This window comes from Meles meles, chromosome 20 (genome assembly GCF_922984935.1).
Source record: "Meles meles chromosome 20, mMelMel3.1 paternal haplotype, whole genome shotgun sequence".
NCBI lineage: Eukaryota > Metazoa > Chordata > Mammalia > Carnivora > Mustelidae > Meles > Meles meles.
Genome location: NC_060085.1, coordinates 17,566,091 through 17,582,887, shown reverse-complemented (window position 1 = coordinate 17,582,887; position 16,797 = coordinate 17,566,091). Strand labels below are relative to the sequence as shown.

Sequence of the window (16,797 nt, the reverse complement as noted above, 5' to 3'; positions counted from 1 at the left end):
CTGATTGCTCTGCAGCCCTTGGACTGTGTGTACTTTTTACACAATGAAACTGGAGGCTCATTGGAGCTGGGGGGTAGAGAGTTCGAGTCCTGAGGTGTTTAGCCACTAGACTGAAAACGGTTCAGGCTGGCCCCGGCTTAGGCATTCGCCAGATTTGTTCATGTCACTACTAGTCTATTTCAAAATGATGTTTAGATGCCACTAAGAAACTGGAAGATAATTGAAAGGCATGATCTTGTAATAGTCCTTCTCCACAGTGACACTTTCATTTTGGTACCTGGTTGAGAACAGGAACATTCGAATGTTTTAAAACAAAATCCATTTGAACAGTCCTTGGACACCCTCGTGCAGGCTCACACAGAGACTTGGTTCTCTGCTCTCCAGTCATTTTCTGGTGTTTACAAGGAGCCTCTTTCTGACCTCTTGCTGATTCTCAGGGCCTGCTGTGCTCCCTGACAACTGTCGTGCCTGCCGTAGCCGCCTTCGGTTCACGTCTGTCTTTCTGTTACAGAGCCTCACAGAAGCCGAAGGCTACAGCTGATGATGACATGTAAAAGGATGGGTTTGGTGTAAAAGGGTATCTGAGGGCCTTTTTTGTCTCTAAAACACTGACAGCCATGAAAAGAGCCCAGTGTGTTATCCTTGCCTCTGGAAGGATTTCCACACTGTTTGTACATCTGACGTTTGTTGGATGTGTTCAGTGCTGTGCTGGAAGGAGGACTAAGTTCTTCTCTAATTAGGACTAAGGAAGATGAGTATCTTTCATTGAGAATTTCCTGCTGGGTGCTTCAGGCATATAATTAATCTCATCAATCCTCATAATAACCTTGGAAAGCAGTCCAATTATATTTCCATTTAACCAAAGGAGGGTGGGGGGTTGGGGCCTTGCATGGTCTACACAGTTAATAAGCAGGGATAATGGGCCTGGGGATTCTCGTGCCTCCCCCCCCTACCCTGACTCTCCTCTCTTCTGGCTCAGTGTTTTGTACTGATGCTTAACTTTTGTTAAATTGTGTTGTAAAAGATAAGATACAGCTACATCCTGTAGGACATATATTAGTAGAACTCAGATCTTGTGTGTGTGGTTTTTTCCCCTCTAAGTTAATTATCTTTTTAAAAATCTCTCAAGATCATACTTTTTAAAAGTCATCTCTGTCCTTCAAAATCATACTTTTCTAGGCTTGGCCTGCGTGGTTCTCAAACCTGAGCTAGCCACAGAATCACCTGGAGGCATGTGCAACACAGACTGCTGGGCCTCGCCCCAGAGTTTCTCATTCATCAGGTCTGGGCTGGGTCTAGGAATTTGTATCTCTGACAAGTTCCCAGGCCTGGGACCACGTGCGGAGAACCACTAGACTGTCTTTTTGAAAATCTTTCCGCAGCTCTGCCACGTCTCTGCTAAAAGTGTTTTCTCTTTTATTCTGATTTCTGGAGCAGCTCGTGGGGACACTCATGGTTATTATCCCCGGTATGGCCTTCTGTTGGGGGTGGTGGGACTGAGCTTCCCGTGCACTAAATCCTTGGGTCTTCAGTGGCCTCCTCATGTGGGAAGGTGGTAAGAAATACTTGGTGAACGAGTACATTGAACTCAACTTGTATGTTGTGTGGTCAGTTTGAGTTGAAGAGAGGTAGTTGTGATTCCCTGTCCACAGAGATAACTCTAGCTACAGGAAAAGGGAAGGATGTTTCCTGTTTCCCATTCATCTTTGGGGATTGGGTGTCGCCAGCTGAGATCAGGCAGTGTCCTGGACCAGGAATGTAGGATACGTGTAACAGCTGCTTGGGTGCAGTCGGGCCTTACCTCTGAATGAGTAATTTGCTCTTACACAAGTGTTTCCCAACAGAGAGTCCTTGGTTTTATGACGTGAGGTTTTCTGGTATGAAAACCTTAGAAGATGGCTACGGTCTCAATTTGGAGGACCCCTTCTCGACTCTCGGTGAATTAGAATGGGCTGGAAGGTTGGGGAAGAGGCGGATGTGATGATATGATATTTAACAACCAACATAGCCCAGATGCCGCCAAGCCTGCCTTATATCCCGCAGGTGCTCCTGGCTGAACGTCAGTCCTGGGAAAGAGGTAGGCGAGGCTAGGGGTAAGACCGGGCTGATAGGAAGGCAAGGAAGACTGATCTACCTTGACTCCTGGCTTGTAGGTCCTTTGGTACTTTCCCTTTCACACGTGGCTGTTCCATTTGGTGCCTGACATCCTTAGCGGGGGTGGTTATGTCCTGTTTTTTTCCAGGATGGTGACACTGGTGTGTGGTGTGAGGAATGGGATTACAGCTGGCAGGTCCTTGTGGAAAGCCCTGTACTTCCTCCGCTTCACCAAGGTGATAGGAACTTTTTGAAGAACACCACTTATGCTGATAGCTTTCGTTGCAAGGAGTTTGCTCCCTGAACAGGAAGCCCAAGAGACGTGGCCTCAGCTGCCGTGGGCCAGGAGCAGGATCTGTAGGCAGAACCTACCTAGACAAGACCAGAGAGGGGTTTTGACACATTAGCCCTATGTAACAGAAATTGAGGAGAAAGCTCCAAGTGGGTCTTACAGCATTTCAGTAAAGATGGCCATAGGGCCCCTGGGTGGCTCATTTGGTTGAGCAACTGCCTTTGGCTCAGGTCATGATCCCGGAGGACCGGGATCAAGTCCCGTGTGGGGCTTCCAGCTCCGCGGGGAGTCTGCTTCTCCCTGTGACCCTCTCCTCTCTCATGTTCTCTCTCACTGTCTCTCTCTCTCTAAAAAATAAATAAAATCTTAAAAAAAAAAAAGATGGCCATAACGCATGCCAAGCACTGTGCCAGCCTAGTGACACACATATCATCTCTTCCTCAGAAGGCGATCTGGACCCGAGACAGACAGTCGCAGTGCCATTGGATGTCATGCTCAGCAGATGTGACCTGGCCTTGGTGCAAAGGGAGATGGTGGTGTCAGGGAGGCTTCTCTGGGGGAGAACCTCTGAGCCAAACCCTGCAGGAAGAATGAGTGGCTCTTCCTCCCCTCCTTTCCTGTTCATGGTTGTGGCCATCAGCTCACTCAGCAGCTGGGCAGGAAGGGTGGTCCCCCCAAGAGCCCCTCTGGAAACCTGCTACCTCCTCTGGTCCCACCTTCTCACGGCGCTGCAGGTTCCTCATGTCTTTGCAGTCATGAGGTTTTTCTTTGAAGAGGAAAACCAGCCTTAGATTGTCCCATTCTCAGTGCCGTGTACGTTCCCAAACCAGCAGCTTTGTCATGTCATCTCGGGGGGGCCTTTTAACGGCTTTTCTTAAAATCTGATTGGCTTAGGAAACATTTTGCAAAGCTAAATGAAGTCTGTTAGCCTCCTAAAATGACAAAATTTGTTTCAACAGATCCACAGATTCTGGGCCTTTTTGTCTAAGAGACCAGGTATTGTGGCCCTAGGGCACAAGCCTCCCTGTCCTCTTCTAACCTGCGAAGCCTCTTTGTCCAGGACAGGGTCCCCCCCCCCCCCCCCCCCGTTCAGTCTCAGGTTGCCTGCAGAAAGTGAAGGATGGGTCGTAGACAGCTTCTAGTAGTTTTGTGAGACGCGTGCATTCTGTTTAGTGGCTCATCTTTTATTGTCCCTGCAGTGGGGCACTGGTGCAGCTCGCACTCAAAGGACTCCTGCTCTTGAGACCCCTGTTCAGATCTTAAAGGTCACGTGAGCTGTAGACCCTGTTCGTCAGCACTGGATCACCCTGGGAGCAGTGAATGCTCTTTCCTCTGGGAAAATCTGATGAAACCTGCAGCACGTAGGCACTGTGGCAAGAGGTGTCTTCACATTTCCTGGAGGTTAGGCCACCCGAGGTGTGGCCCGGCAGCAGCCCAGCAAGGCGGAGGGTGCTCTCGCTTCCAGGCGGGGGTGTGGTAGGTGCACCGTGGGATGAAGAAAGAGTGCTTGGGTGCCAGGCTACCTACCGGCCTTCCTGGCTGCAGGTCAGAGGTTAGCATGAGGGTCATTGGGTCCCTTGATTCTGTTGATTCTACAGCTTGCTGCTCATGGCTAGAGAGGGTGATTTTAACTTGGAGAGCAGGTCACATCACGGTGAGGCCATTCTGAACCCCATGAAGGATGGTCATTGTGCAGCCTGTTCGGGAATGCCAGAGCAGGCTTGGCTCCTTTCCTCTTCCTTTTTCTCTGGAAGGACACAGTACCTTGGGGCTGAGGCTGCGTGTCTCAGTTGTGGTGGCCTCTGCTTGGCAGCCTCTCTCCTGCTCTGCCCATGTTTTGAGTTTCCCCAGATCACCATGGCCTCTTGGCGGGGTGTGCACACAGGAGCTTGTGTTAAAGGCTCCTTTTTTCTCTGCCTGTGGCCACTCTAGACACATTTTATTCTCTTTGTGGACAGGAGCGAAATCTAAGTAGGTGAAGGCCTGTCTGTGACTGTGTTCTGGAGAGCCAGGCTGGATAGCTGAGGACACGTCCCAAAGCCCCACTGAGCTGTGCCCTGAAGCTGCCACCTGAGAGCCCAAGGGACTGGCTGCCGCAACTGCTGCAGGACGCTGGCCTGTCCAGCATGCCAAGCCCAGGCCTCCCCCAGCAGGAGTTACTCCTGGCCTCATGAATATGCTCCGGAAAGGCTCTGGGATGCCTGTGGGAGATCAAAGACTCCTTCACCACCCGAAAGTTCCTCAGACACAAGAAAGCAGGAGAGGTCAGAAATACTGCCTTCTAGTCTTTTGCTACCCCACCCCGTGGCCTGCACTGTGGTTCTCCCCTGAGAAGGGAAGAAAGGAAACATCTCTCACCTTGATACCTCCAGACAGGTGCCTCAGGCAACGTCTCTGAGCGTCATTTCTGGGGTTGCTGTTTTCATCTGTCTTCAGCATTTCCTGAACCCCAATCCCAGATGACTGGGAGTGAGAGGGGATGAGACAAGTCAGTAGCATCCCTGTAATTGTGGGACTAGAGCAACAGGACATTGCAGGGCTGCTTTGGGTCAAGAAGCAGGGGAAAGGACCATTCAGGGTCCTAAATATTCTTGCATGGGAGTGGGTGAAACATCCCTGCCCAAAGGCCCACCAGATGGGCTATGGTGCTGCCAGTCTGGGCTGTGGGATGGCCGTCGCCTCACCCTGCCCTGGGACACAACAGGGTGTGTGCACATCTGACCCTGACCCCCTCCCTTTGTTCTTACATTCAGGCCCCTGCTGGAGGGCGGCAACAAACAGGATACGTGGATAAGGGAGGGCAAGGCCAGGTCCTGGGATGTGGGGGCAGAAGGGCTAGCGGTCAAGAACGTGTCCCAGGGAGGAGGGACCACAGGTGAACCTACGCACCATACCCTCAGCACACACTCTGTTGTGGTGGACTTCGGAACACAAGTTTAAATTTATTAAGAATTTCCATACTGCTATAGCAGAGCATTAAACCCCAAGCACTCGGACCTTATGAGCATGGGGTTCTGTGCAGCAAAATGTGCACTCAAGAAGTCCACCTTGCGTGGGCCGTCTGGAAGACACCTCATCCTGAACATTTCCTGAATGTCTTCCATGTGGCTAGTATTTGAGATGCATGTCCCCTCCCTCTGTGTCTTGTATTAATCGTGTAGATGAGTAGGGGGTCTCCGGGCTCAGTGGTTGCAGGCTGCCGCAGAGTATAGAGGAGAGGGACTGATCTGCTTGGGGACGGAGGAGTGGGGAGGCACTGGGGCCTTGAAGGATAGGCAGGAATTTGGCTGGCACTTGGGGGGCTGGAGGGCATTTTGCTTTGGGTTCCCCTGATGCAAGGATTGAGTACACGTAGCTTGTGTGTGAGATGACATGAGCTCGGGCGGCAATGAGCAGTGAGCTAGGAAGCAAGGATCAGCATCCGGGAGTGAGCCCCATAGGCAGCTGTATCGTCTCACTGGGGAATGCGCAGAAACGGGGTAAGACGGCTGCTTCGGAGCTCCTACCTGGGTGTGGGGGGTTGGACAGTCTGCGCCAGGGGTCAGCGGACTCTTTCCCTAAAGGGCCAGAGACTAAAGCCACACACTGCCTTGGTCACTTTGTTGTTGTTGTTGTTGTAGTTTTTTTAAGATTTTATTTGAGATAGAGAGTGAGCATGAGTGGGGAAGGGGCAGAGGGAGAGGGAGAAGCAGACTCCCCACTGAGCAGGGAGCCTGATGACTTGGTGCAAGGTGACCCCGAGATCATGACCTGAGCCGGGCAGATGTTTGACTGACTGAGCCACCAGGTGCCCCTTGTTTGTTTGTTTAAAAGAACCTCTTAAATGTGTAAAAACCATTAGGTTTTTAGGTCTTAGGTCATGGGCCGCACAAAAATGGGCCATTGGCTGTAGTTTATGAACCCCCAGTGTGTACAACAACATCAGCCACTGGTTGAGGGCTGCCTCCCGCTAGCATCAGTTCCCACCACCTAGGCAGAGAGGCCTCCAACAGCCGTGGAACAATGTCAGGGACAGAGATGCAAGTGCTAGCAGCTGGAAACTGGGAACTGAGCCAGCATGCCCAGAAATAAGAACAGGGGGGATAAGGGAAGGGCACCAGTAGCCTCTGGGAGATGTGTCGGGTGGTCTTATGTGGGGAACGGGACACACAGGTGTGGTAGCAGAGTTACGGAGGGGGGAGATTGGGGATTTCAGGTCCATACCTAAGAGATAAGTGATTTCGGGTGTAGAAGCAGAGTCTAGCTCGGCTAGTGCATTGCCCCAGGTGAGAGCTGATGGTTGCTTAGTCCAAGTGGAAGGCCTGGATGTGGCCTTGTCTGGATATATTTTGAAGGTGGAGCCTTCAGGATAGTCTGAGGACCAGATGTGAAGTACAAGAAAAAGAGGAGTCAAGATCAAAGTGCTTGCCTGAGCAGCTGGATGGGTGGAGCCCAGACAGGAAGGGAAGGGGAGGTTTTGGAGACATGGTTCATTTCCTTTGCCCCTGTGAGATCAGGGTAAGCCAAGATATAATCTGGTCTCAGAAACGAGTTTTGCAGAAGTAACATGGGGTGGTGGTAGAAATCCCCAGTTTCTTTAAATGTCTCTAGTCTGTTTTCTAACTTTGGAAAAGTGAGTGTTTTTACTTTTGAAAATTGCCTGACACTTTCTTTCAAAGCTTTCCTTTTGGCTAGAATTTGGCAGCCATGGATGGTGATTATTCCCTCGCATTTTGCAGTTTTGTAGAATTTGGTGTTTTTCTTTGCCTACATTAAAAGGGATATATGGTCGATTAAATTTTTTAAGCAAAAAAAATGCAGTACGAGGTATTTGAGTGTGGCCTTAAGAACACAGACTCTGGTGCCACATTGCCGGCGTTGACATACTGGTTTTGTTGCTTTCTAGTGGTGATGTAGCTTCTGCGTGTCTCATTGGGTTGTGGTGAGGCTTACATGAGCACATAGGTGGGAGGCACTGGGATCCCTGTCTGGCACATGGGTACTCAGTGAGAGAAACGACCACTAGTACAGGGACAGAAATTGGTCCACTGTCAGTGATAAGAACCATGTTGGGGTGAGTATGTGGCATTTTGGTAGCTCACAGGAGGAGCTACCGAAGGGAACCCAGATATTGGGGAAAAAGGTAAGACTTCCTGGGGCAAGTGGTACCAAAACTGAGAGCTCAAAGATGAGTTATCTAGAAGAATGGGCAAGTGTGTTCCAGCAGGGATGGAGCTTCAGAAGCAAGAGAGCAATTGTGTGCTCCAGGGCACAGGAGAATCACTGGGAGCCTCTTGAAGAGGTTTGTGGACCTTTTTCCCAAGAGACTTTGTCCTAAGAAAGTTGGAGGCTCTGGAGTGTCCTTCCCTTCTTTCTCTTCCTGCTGTAGTGTTTAGACTCCTGGAATTCACAGATGTTTTTAGTAATTTTACGGCTTGAGAAAAAGGCTGCATCTAGTCCAGTCAGTGTGTTTTGAGCAGCTGTGCTGTGGGAAGTGAACATAGACATGGAGAGTACTGCTTACTTTCATCCTGTAGTGAAGCTAATGCTCCATCCATCTTAGCTCCAGGCCCCCAGAGTCCAGGGCTCAGCCCGTGTGCTGTGCAGAGCTTTCCAGAGCAGAACCTTAGCTAAGTCTGGAGACAGCCCTTGATACCTACCTCCAAACAGTTGAATCTTGGCTTTGGAAAGCAGCAAGAGAGGAACAACTGTTCGCCTTCAGGGGAGTGTCGGTACAACTGACAGCTGATTTCTCCTCCGAGACCATGGAGGCCAGAAGGCAGTGGGATAACATTTAAAGTTTTGAATGGAAAAAAAAAAAAAAAAACTCACCCAAGAATCGTATATTATACCATACTATTGTTCGGTAATGGAGAAATTGAGATATATCCAGATAAACAAAAGCTGAGGGTATTAGCTTCCACTGGGCCTGCTGTACAAGAAACACTAAGTAAAAAAATCCTTCAGGCTGAAATGAAGGGATACTAGACAGTAATTTGAAACTGTAATTAAAAATAACAGTAGTAGGGGCACCTGGGTGGCTCAGTGGGTTAAGCCTCTGCCTTGGGCTCAGGTCATGGTCTCAGGGTCCTGGGATCAAGCCCTGCATTGGGCTCTCTGCTCAGCAGGGAGCCTGCTTCCCCCCCTCTCTCTGCCTGCCTCTCTGTCTACTTGCGATCTCTCTCTCTCTCTCTCTCTGTGTCAAATAAATAAATTTTAAAAAATCTTAAAAAAAAATAACACTAGTAAAGGTAACCAAATTGTAACTTTTGGTTTGGTTTGTAACATCTTTGTTTGTCTTTATGGCTTTAAAAGGCAGGTGCATTGAATAATAATTTTTAAATCTATGGTGATGGGCCTACAATATACAGATTGGAGTCTGTGGCGATAACAGTATAAAAGGGGAGAGACAGAGAGCTGTAGAAACAGTGTTTAGGTACTATTGAAACTAAGCTCCTCAGGCTGGATGGTTTCAATTGTCTTATTTTCAAGGTCGCTGACCCCTTCTCCTGCTTGCTCACATCTGTAGAACCCCTCCATAACAGCAGTATTTAATCTAGGTTTTTGTAAGTTGTTAATAATAATTGTACTCCTCATAGTAACCAAATGATAACTTGAAAAATGCAGAAAAAGAAAGAAGGGAGTCAAAGTGGCACACTACCAAAAATCAGCCAGATACCAAAAACCAAACAAACAAACAAATAATTGAAGGAATTGAGGGACAAAAGTCATGTAAGACATGCAAAAACAAGTAGCATAAATAAATCCTTCCTTATTAGTAATCATATAAAATGTGAGTGGCTTAAACTCTTCTATTAAAAGAGACATTGGCAGATTAGATTTAAAAAGAATCTTTCTGGGGGCGCCTGGGTGGCTCAGTGGGTTAAAGCCTCTGCCTTCGGCTCAGGTCATGATCCCGGGGTCCTGGGATCGAGCCCCACATCGGGCTCTCTGCTCAGCAGGGAGCCTGCTTCCCTTCCTCATTCTCTGCCTGCCTCTCTGCCTACTTGTGATCTCTGTCTGTTCAAATAAATACATAAAATCTTTAAAAAAAAATAAAAATAAAAAGAATCTGTCTGTATGCTGTCTACAGGACACTTCAGATGCGCACCACACATCAGATGTAAGAACACAGAGAGGCTGAAAATAAGAGGGTGGAAAAATATATTCCATGCTAAATAGTAACAGAAAGAGACCTAGAGTGACTGTATGATTATTGGATACTATTTAAAAGGTTATGAGACAAAGAAGGATGTTGATAAATGCCTTAATATAGCAAGAGTGCAGTTAACAAACACACACACAGCCCCCTAACAAGAGCCCCCAAAGTATATGAATCGAAAACGGACAGAATTGAAATGCAAAATTGAGAAATCTGCAGTTACTGTTGGTATTTGAATCCTGCACTTGCAGTACTGGATACAAAAACCAGACAAGATGATAAGGAAATGGGGGACTTAAGCAAGAGTGTCTGCCAGCCAGACCTAACAGACATGTAGAGAACACCCAGCCGTGGCAGGATTGACCTTCTTCTCAAGTGCTCATGGAACTTTCTCCCTGATAGACCATATGTTAGGTCACATTAAGCAAGTCTTAATAAATGAAAGAAGACTGAAATCGTATAGAGTGTCTTTTCCACACTGGAATGAATCTAAAAATATTAGAAGGAAAACTGGAAGATCCACAGATAAGTGGAAGTTAAATGGTACATACTGAAACAACCAATGAGTCAAGTAATCAGAAGGGAAATTAGGAAATACCTTGAGATGAGAATGAAAACAAGATACACCAAGTGTGGTGGGGTGCTGTGAAAGTTGTACAAAGAGGGAAATGTGGAGCTGTGAAGAGGACTCCGTACACATAGCTAGAATATATAAAGAGCTATGAATCAGTGAGAAAAAGATAATCGAAAGAGTTGAAGAAAAGAGAATGTGTCCAAATGGCCAAAAAGCATGCAGAAGACTTTTCAACATTGTTGCACATTGAAACCACAGAGACCCCACTGCCTTCTCCTGGCCATGGTTGCAGTTAGTTGGCCTGACAGCATCCAAAGGTGGCAGGGCTCTGGAGCAGTTGAAATTCCCGTCACACCACTGGTGGGCACATAACATTTGTGCAGCTCCTTTGGAAAATTAGTATTATCTACAAAGCAGAACAAGTGCACTCTAACACCGAGAAGTTGTCTTCTGGGAACGCACCCAATAGAAAGGAGTGCTTATGGCCACCAAAAGCCGTACATAAAGATGACTGTAATAGCTTTATTCTTAATAACTGAAACTGGAAACCAGCCAAAGGTTCCTTGACAATGGAATGGGAAAATGCACCGAGGTGTAATTCAGGGGAGCGGCACGTGTCTGTGGGAAGGGGTGATCCACCACGTGCACTGATGTGGGTGAATGTAGCAGAGAAAGTTTGAGTGAAAGCAGCCAGTCAGGAGAGAGTACACATGTGGCGTGGGTGATTTCATTTGTAAGCCATTAAAAACGCAAAACCAGTTTATGGTGGTAGAAGTTCTAATTTATTTTATTTTATTTTTTTGAGTAGGCTCCACACCCACTGTGGAGCCCAGTGCCGGGCTTGAACTCACGACCCTGAGATCAAGACCTGATGAGACCAAGAGACGCTTAATTGAGCCACCCAGGCTCCCCTGATAGTAGTTCGGGGGATACCCTTCACTGGGCAAGGGCACAAGGTGCCTTCCGAGGTTCTGGAAATGTCCTATAGCTTGCTCTAGGTAGTGATTATACAGGTGTATATATATTTAAAAATTTATTGAACTACATAGTTAAGATTAGTGCATTGTATTCTATAAAAGTTAATTCTCAATTAAAAACAGAAGTATTCTTAAAAAGATGTGAAAGAAAATGCACATTGGTTTGCCAGCTTTTTGATAGAAGGCCAAGGTTTTCCCTTGTGCATGGTGGGTCTGATTATAAACCACACCCTCAGTGTGTTCTGCACAGTTTTTGTGGTCTCTTTAAATCGGAGCAATTGCCCAGCAGTATGCCTCAGGCTCTTTGGGATTTTTATAGATTTCCCCCCCAGTTTCTTGTTGTTATCTTGCTTACATCTAATTTGACAATTTTTTTTTTAGCATCTTCGTTACGTCTCTAAAAATGCTCAACCTGTCTGTTTTACAAATTAGACTTCCTTGTAAGCGTTCTGTGACTAAAAATGAGCTTGAAAAAATTCTGATCTCAGAAGGTTGGCTCTGTGAGTGTGTTTCTAGCCCTGAAGTTTTTTGATTCCAGTATTTTGCACACGTGCACTGTACCTGTGGTGCCTCCTGCATCACTCGTCCTGGCGCAGACTGTGCTCCCGCCGTGTCCTAACCCTTCTCTCCTTCTTGTTCGTCCCAGCTGCCCACTGCTGAAACTGCCCCTGCCAGGGACGGGACCGGTGGAGTTCACCACTCCCGTGAAGGACTACTCGCCCCCGCCTGTGGCCCTTGACCACAAACCAGGGGAGCCCAGTGAGCGGCCAGAGTGGGTAGGTGCTCAGCGTGTGGCCGGGGAGAGCCCGGAGGGTTGGGTGGAGATCGGCCGAGGCAGGGGTCCTGGGAGTGCGTGAGGGTGGCCATCTTCTGACTGGCGAATATGTGTACTTGACCGGCTCTACACAGGCACCACAAACACCTAGTCACAGTTAGTGAATAGCCTTGTTTGAAAGGAAACCCCAAATGACACAGAAGTGGGACTGTCCTACAACACCGGGTTGGGGTGTGTGGTTGTCATTGCTGTGGCCGGGTGGGTTCAGGGTCCTAGCTGGGCAGCTCACACACCATGCCCGGGGCCAAGTAGCCCAAGATGGCTCTAGCAACCAGGCCATCTCCTCCTTGCCCCAAGCGGTCATGAGAACCACAGAACAGCCCTAGAGAATGTTCTGTCATCAGAGTCTTGACACCATCTAACAACGTGTGCCATGTGTGCCTCATTTCTTCAGATCGGTTAGGTCGGTTAGGTCCAATTTTCTCCTCACAGTGCAGTTAGGTAGAGAGAGTGGAGTTTTGTGTTTTGGGTTTTTTAAATCTCTTTTACAGTTAAGGAAATGGGGCCTGGAGTGATGAGGGCCTCTGTTACTTAGTTTACATGGGGTCAGCACTGCCGTCAAAACCCCAGGACTCCTGACTCCGGGTCCCTGCTGCTTCTGGACCGTACTATCCTCAGTTGACTGAGCTCTGATGTCCATGAGGAGGTAAGAGTCGCTCCAGTTGAGGGTCTGAGGCGGAGAAACTCACTCACTCTGACACTGGACTCGTTACTCGGAAATCTGGCAAGCTCCGCGAGCCCATCCCTAAAGTTTTTACCTACCAAGTAGTGGATAAACTGTCCGTCCTTCACACATTGTGCTTTGGTCCCGTGGACTAATGCTGGGCTGAGGGTGTTGTTGAGGAAAAGCAAAGCCCAGAGGCAGAGCGCTTCCTCTGCCGCCTTCTCTGGGAGTGATGGTATGTCACTCTGTTTCCTTTGCGGGTAATGTGGCCATCCGGTACCTTGTTAGAAACTTCGTCCTGCTGGTGCTAAATAGAGACCCAGCTGGTCAGCCGGTGTGTGTTAAGCTGTACATGCATCCATCTTACTAGGACTCCGTCCATTAACGTCAGCATCATCACTGATGCTGGCAGGAACTCGCTCTGTGACTTCATGTCTCAGCTTGACCATTGGTCCAGCCTGGGACCTTCTTGGTTCAGGCCTTTTACCCTCATTAACCTCTTGATGCACTTGTACCACAGAGTGGAACCAAGGGCTCCTGGTCACAACAGGGTGGTCTGTGTTGGTGGATATTTCATGACTCCAGGAGTTCAGTGGGCCTGACGGTATCGGGGAGGCATTTAATGATATAGCTGTTGGGGGAGGGGTGATGTGTTTGTGAGCTCTTTGAACTTCCATAGTGCCCTTCTTCGGTCCTGGATGATGGTAGCAAGCAGGTGTCAGATAACTGCCGGGCACAGCAGTCAGAGGATTGTCTGCTCTCTTGTCCTCACTGGAGCACCCCCTGCCCCCCAGCCTTGAAGGCCTCTGTGCAGTGACCTGGTGGCTGTGCAGGTCAGTGGTCAGTCATCTTACCTCCGTGGACAATCCGTGCTCAAAATCCAGGCCAGCAAAGCAGGAGTGGTAAGGACTGCTTTAGTTACAAGGAACAGAGAACTCAGCCCAAACCAGGGTAAGCAAGAAGGGAATTTTGAGAGTCCTAGAACTCAAGGACACTATTGCTTGGGCCTCAGAAGGAGCCCCCCTCTCCGCTCCATCAGCTCCACTCGTGATCTGCCTGCCAGCAGCTCCGGCCCCACGTTGGTGTGGGATGAGATGGAGCCGGGCTGATTCTAAGGGAGGTTACGTGTTACTCCCCATCCCAGATCCAGGGGTGAAGGCGGGTACTTTGTTGACTGGCTTCGTCATTTGTCTCCATCATGAGGCTGAGAACGAGGGCAGACCACTTCCAAAGGGAAATCAGGAGGCTCAGGCTCCGGGCAGCACAGCACAAGCACCTGCTGCCCACCCGGGAATGAGGAACATCCTTTCTTCCCCGGTTGCTCCCGCCACATGTTTACTGCGTGTCTGCGGTGTGCCCGGCAGGGTGTGATCTAGGGGACACGTAGAGCTCACAGCTTCCAGGGAGGTCTCAGGCCAGCTAGACAAGACAAAGATGTCTGTTGGGACGCCTGGGTGGTTCAGTCGGTTAAGCGGCTGCCTTCAGCTCCAGTGTCCTGGGATCGAGTCCCACATCGGGCTCCTTGCTTGACAGGGAGCCTGCTTCTCCTTCTGCCTCCGCCTGCCTCCGCCTGCCTGTGCGTGCTCTCTCTCTCTCTGACAAATAAATAAATAAAATATTTTAAAAAATAAAATAAAATAAATATGATACATGTCAGAGGGACACAGGAACCGACTGAAAGAGCTCCCGGTGGTCAGTGCTGGAAAATAAAATATATTTTGCAATAAAGCAAAGTATTGGATTGGATTATAGCCCAAAGTATAAAATAAGTATCTGAGTTCATATGATCAAATAAGTAAATGGGGGAAATAGACAAATTTGGGCAAAAAATACGAAATATTGATGTAAATACTCTGCCCTCAAGGCGGTGGGATATAACCCCCTTCCTTAAGCGTGCACTGTGTGTAGCAACTTCCTCCCAAAGAACACCGTACGGAGACAAGGAAAAAAGAAGCACTTCACAGTGGGGAACCAGAGGGATACCTCCCTGCAAGGCGGTCAGGGTCAGGGTCGGCAGTGGTAGATCAGGCTGCTGGTGTGTACCCTTGAGGTGCGACAGACCCTCTGCCCCTGGTCTTCTTCCAGACGCCCATAATCCCAGCCTAATTATGGGAAGAACATCACATGAGTCCCAGTTGAGGGACTTTTTATGCAGTACCTGACCACAACTCCGTAAAACTGTCAAGGTTATCAAAAACAAGGAAATTCGGAGAAACTGTCACTAAGGGAAACTAAGGAAACTACATTTTCTTAGTTTTTAACCTGAAGTCCTTTGTCTTTCCCAGGATCCCATTTAGGGCACCACACTACATGCGCTTGCCGCTTCCCTGGCAGCCTCGGAGACCTTCCTGGTCTTGGATGAGCTTGGCAGCTCCAGTGGCCGCCAGGTGTTTTGTAGAGCCGCCCATGGGCCAGGCCGAGGTGGGGGGGGGCAGGTTTCTGGTTTTTCCTCCAGATTAGACTGGGGTTGTGGGTTTGGGGAGGACTGCAGGGGTGAAGCATCATTCTTTTCACATACATCAGCCTCCTAAGTTACTTTTTAAATTTCCATACATTAATAGTGTTGTCTTTATACCATAAAGCTCTTGCTACAAGTTTTTTTTTTTTTAAAGATTTTATTATTTATTTATTTATTTGACAGAGATCACAAGTAGACAGAGAAGCAGGCAGAGAGAGAGGGGGAAGCAGGCTCCCCGCTGAGCAGAGAGCCCGATGTGGGGCTCCATCCCAGGACCCTGGGGTCATGACCTGAGCCGAAGGCAGAGGCTTTAACCCACTGAGCCACCCAGGTGCCCTTGCTACAAGTGTTTAAAAAGGTTTTCTAGGGTGCTTGGTGGGTCAGTTGGTTAAGCGTCTTGCCTTTGGCTCAGGTCATGATCCTGGAGTCCTGGGATCAAGTCCCACATTGGGCTCCTGCTCAGCAGGGAGTCTGCTCCCTCTGACCCTCCCCCTTCTCATGCTCACTTGCTCGCGCTGTCTCTCATTCTCTCTCTCTCTCAAATAAATAAATAAAATCTTTTTTAAAAAGGCTTTTTAATGGATACATAGAGAAATCTCATTGTGGTTTCCATTTGCCTTTCCCAGATGATTAATGTCAAGTGCTTACTGTATTTGCATGTCTTCTTTTGCTGTTTGCAAGTGCCTATTTTGAATGAAGTCATTTGGATTTCTTTTTATTGAATTGCCAGTCTTTCCATATGCTTTTTCTCCCCTTTTGCTTTAGTGTCCCCACAATGGGATGCCATAGCTACGCTCTGTGGTCTTGCCTTTGTGGGTCCTGTAGAGAGGTCTCTGATCCACTCTGCCTGGTCCTGGTACTCTGAGTCAGGCCCACCCTATCTTGGAGTCACTAACTCAGCCTTGTCAGCATGGGAGGGGCACTTTCTGCAAAGGGGGATGTTTTTACCAGAGGAAGAGAAGAACAAAGCAGAAATGGTAGAAGCTTTCCATTTCCCACACTTGTGTGACCTTGGGCAAGTTTCTTTACAACTTCATGCCCTTGTTTCCACATTCATAAAATGGGGATGAATCCATATCATACATTGTCAGAAGATTAGACAAGGCATGCAAAGGCTTAGTGCCATACCTGGCCCATCACTTGCATTTGACACATTTGTGGCTGTCACTGTACTTGATCAGATCTGGCCAAAGTCCTGGAGGAAGATCAAAGTTCATATGCTTGGATTGTCCTCTTGGGCACAGCAGGCCTGCAAGCCCTTTAGCCCGAGCTCAGTGCCATTCTCTCCAGGAAGCCTTCCCCAGCTTTCTTGCCCTGCTTCTCCTCTCTGCTCTGTGTTTCCACCCGGTAGGAATTGTGTTCTATTTAAGCGGGTATAGTCTGGTATTTTAACATAGTAGTTGCTGAAGAAAAGCTTCTTGTTGAACAGAGAAACTGGGTGGCTTACTTAGCAGACCAGGAATGTAAAATGAGGCATTTCTCTTGGACCGTGATAGGCGATAAGGTAGGTGGGGCCAAGTTGAATCCGAGGTGGTGGGGTTTCAACCTTGATTGTATGGGCAGTGGGAAGCCAGTCCCCCAGAGGCAAGGACATGAGAAAGTGTCATTAGGAAGATCAGTTGTATTAAACGTGGAGAAACTTAGAGATGAGGTGACCATGCTTAGGAGAAGGGTGGGTGTGTGAAAGGAGTGGAAGGGTTCATCTGCAGGAGAAGCCAAATCTAGTTTTAATAGTTTTAAGCCATTGTAATGTAACTTCATA

General features: G+C 48.4%; 1 protein-coding gene across 3 annotated transcripts in view; it reads left to right on the top strand.

Annotated features, from left to right (window-relative positions):
- The window catches only part of LOC123932814 (SREBF chaperone), a 70,107-nt gene that overhangs the window by 36,031 nt on the left and 17,279 nt on the right, over positions 1-16,797 (top strand). For 2 of the 3 annotated variants that reach the window (XM_045991447.1, XM_045991445.1), the window contains exon 3: positions 11,725-11,854. In XM_045991447.1, coding sequence (XP_045847403.1) covers positions 11,725-11,854 — 130 coding nt within the window. Of the gene's footprint in view, positions 1-11,724; positions 11,855-16,404; positions 16,540-16,797 lie in introns of those variants that run through there. The other variant, XM_045991448.1, reaches the window with a different exon arrangement.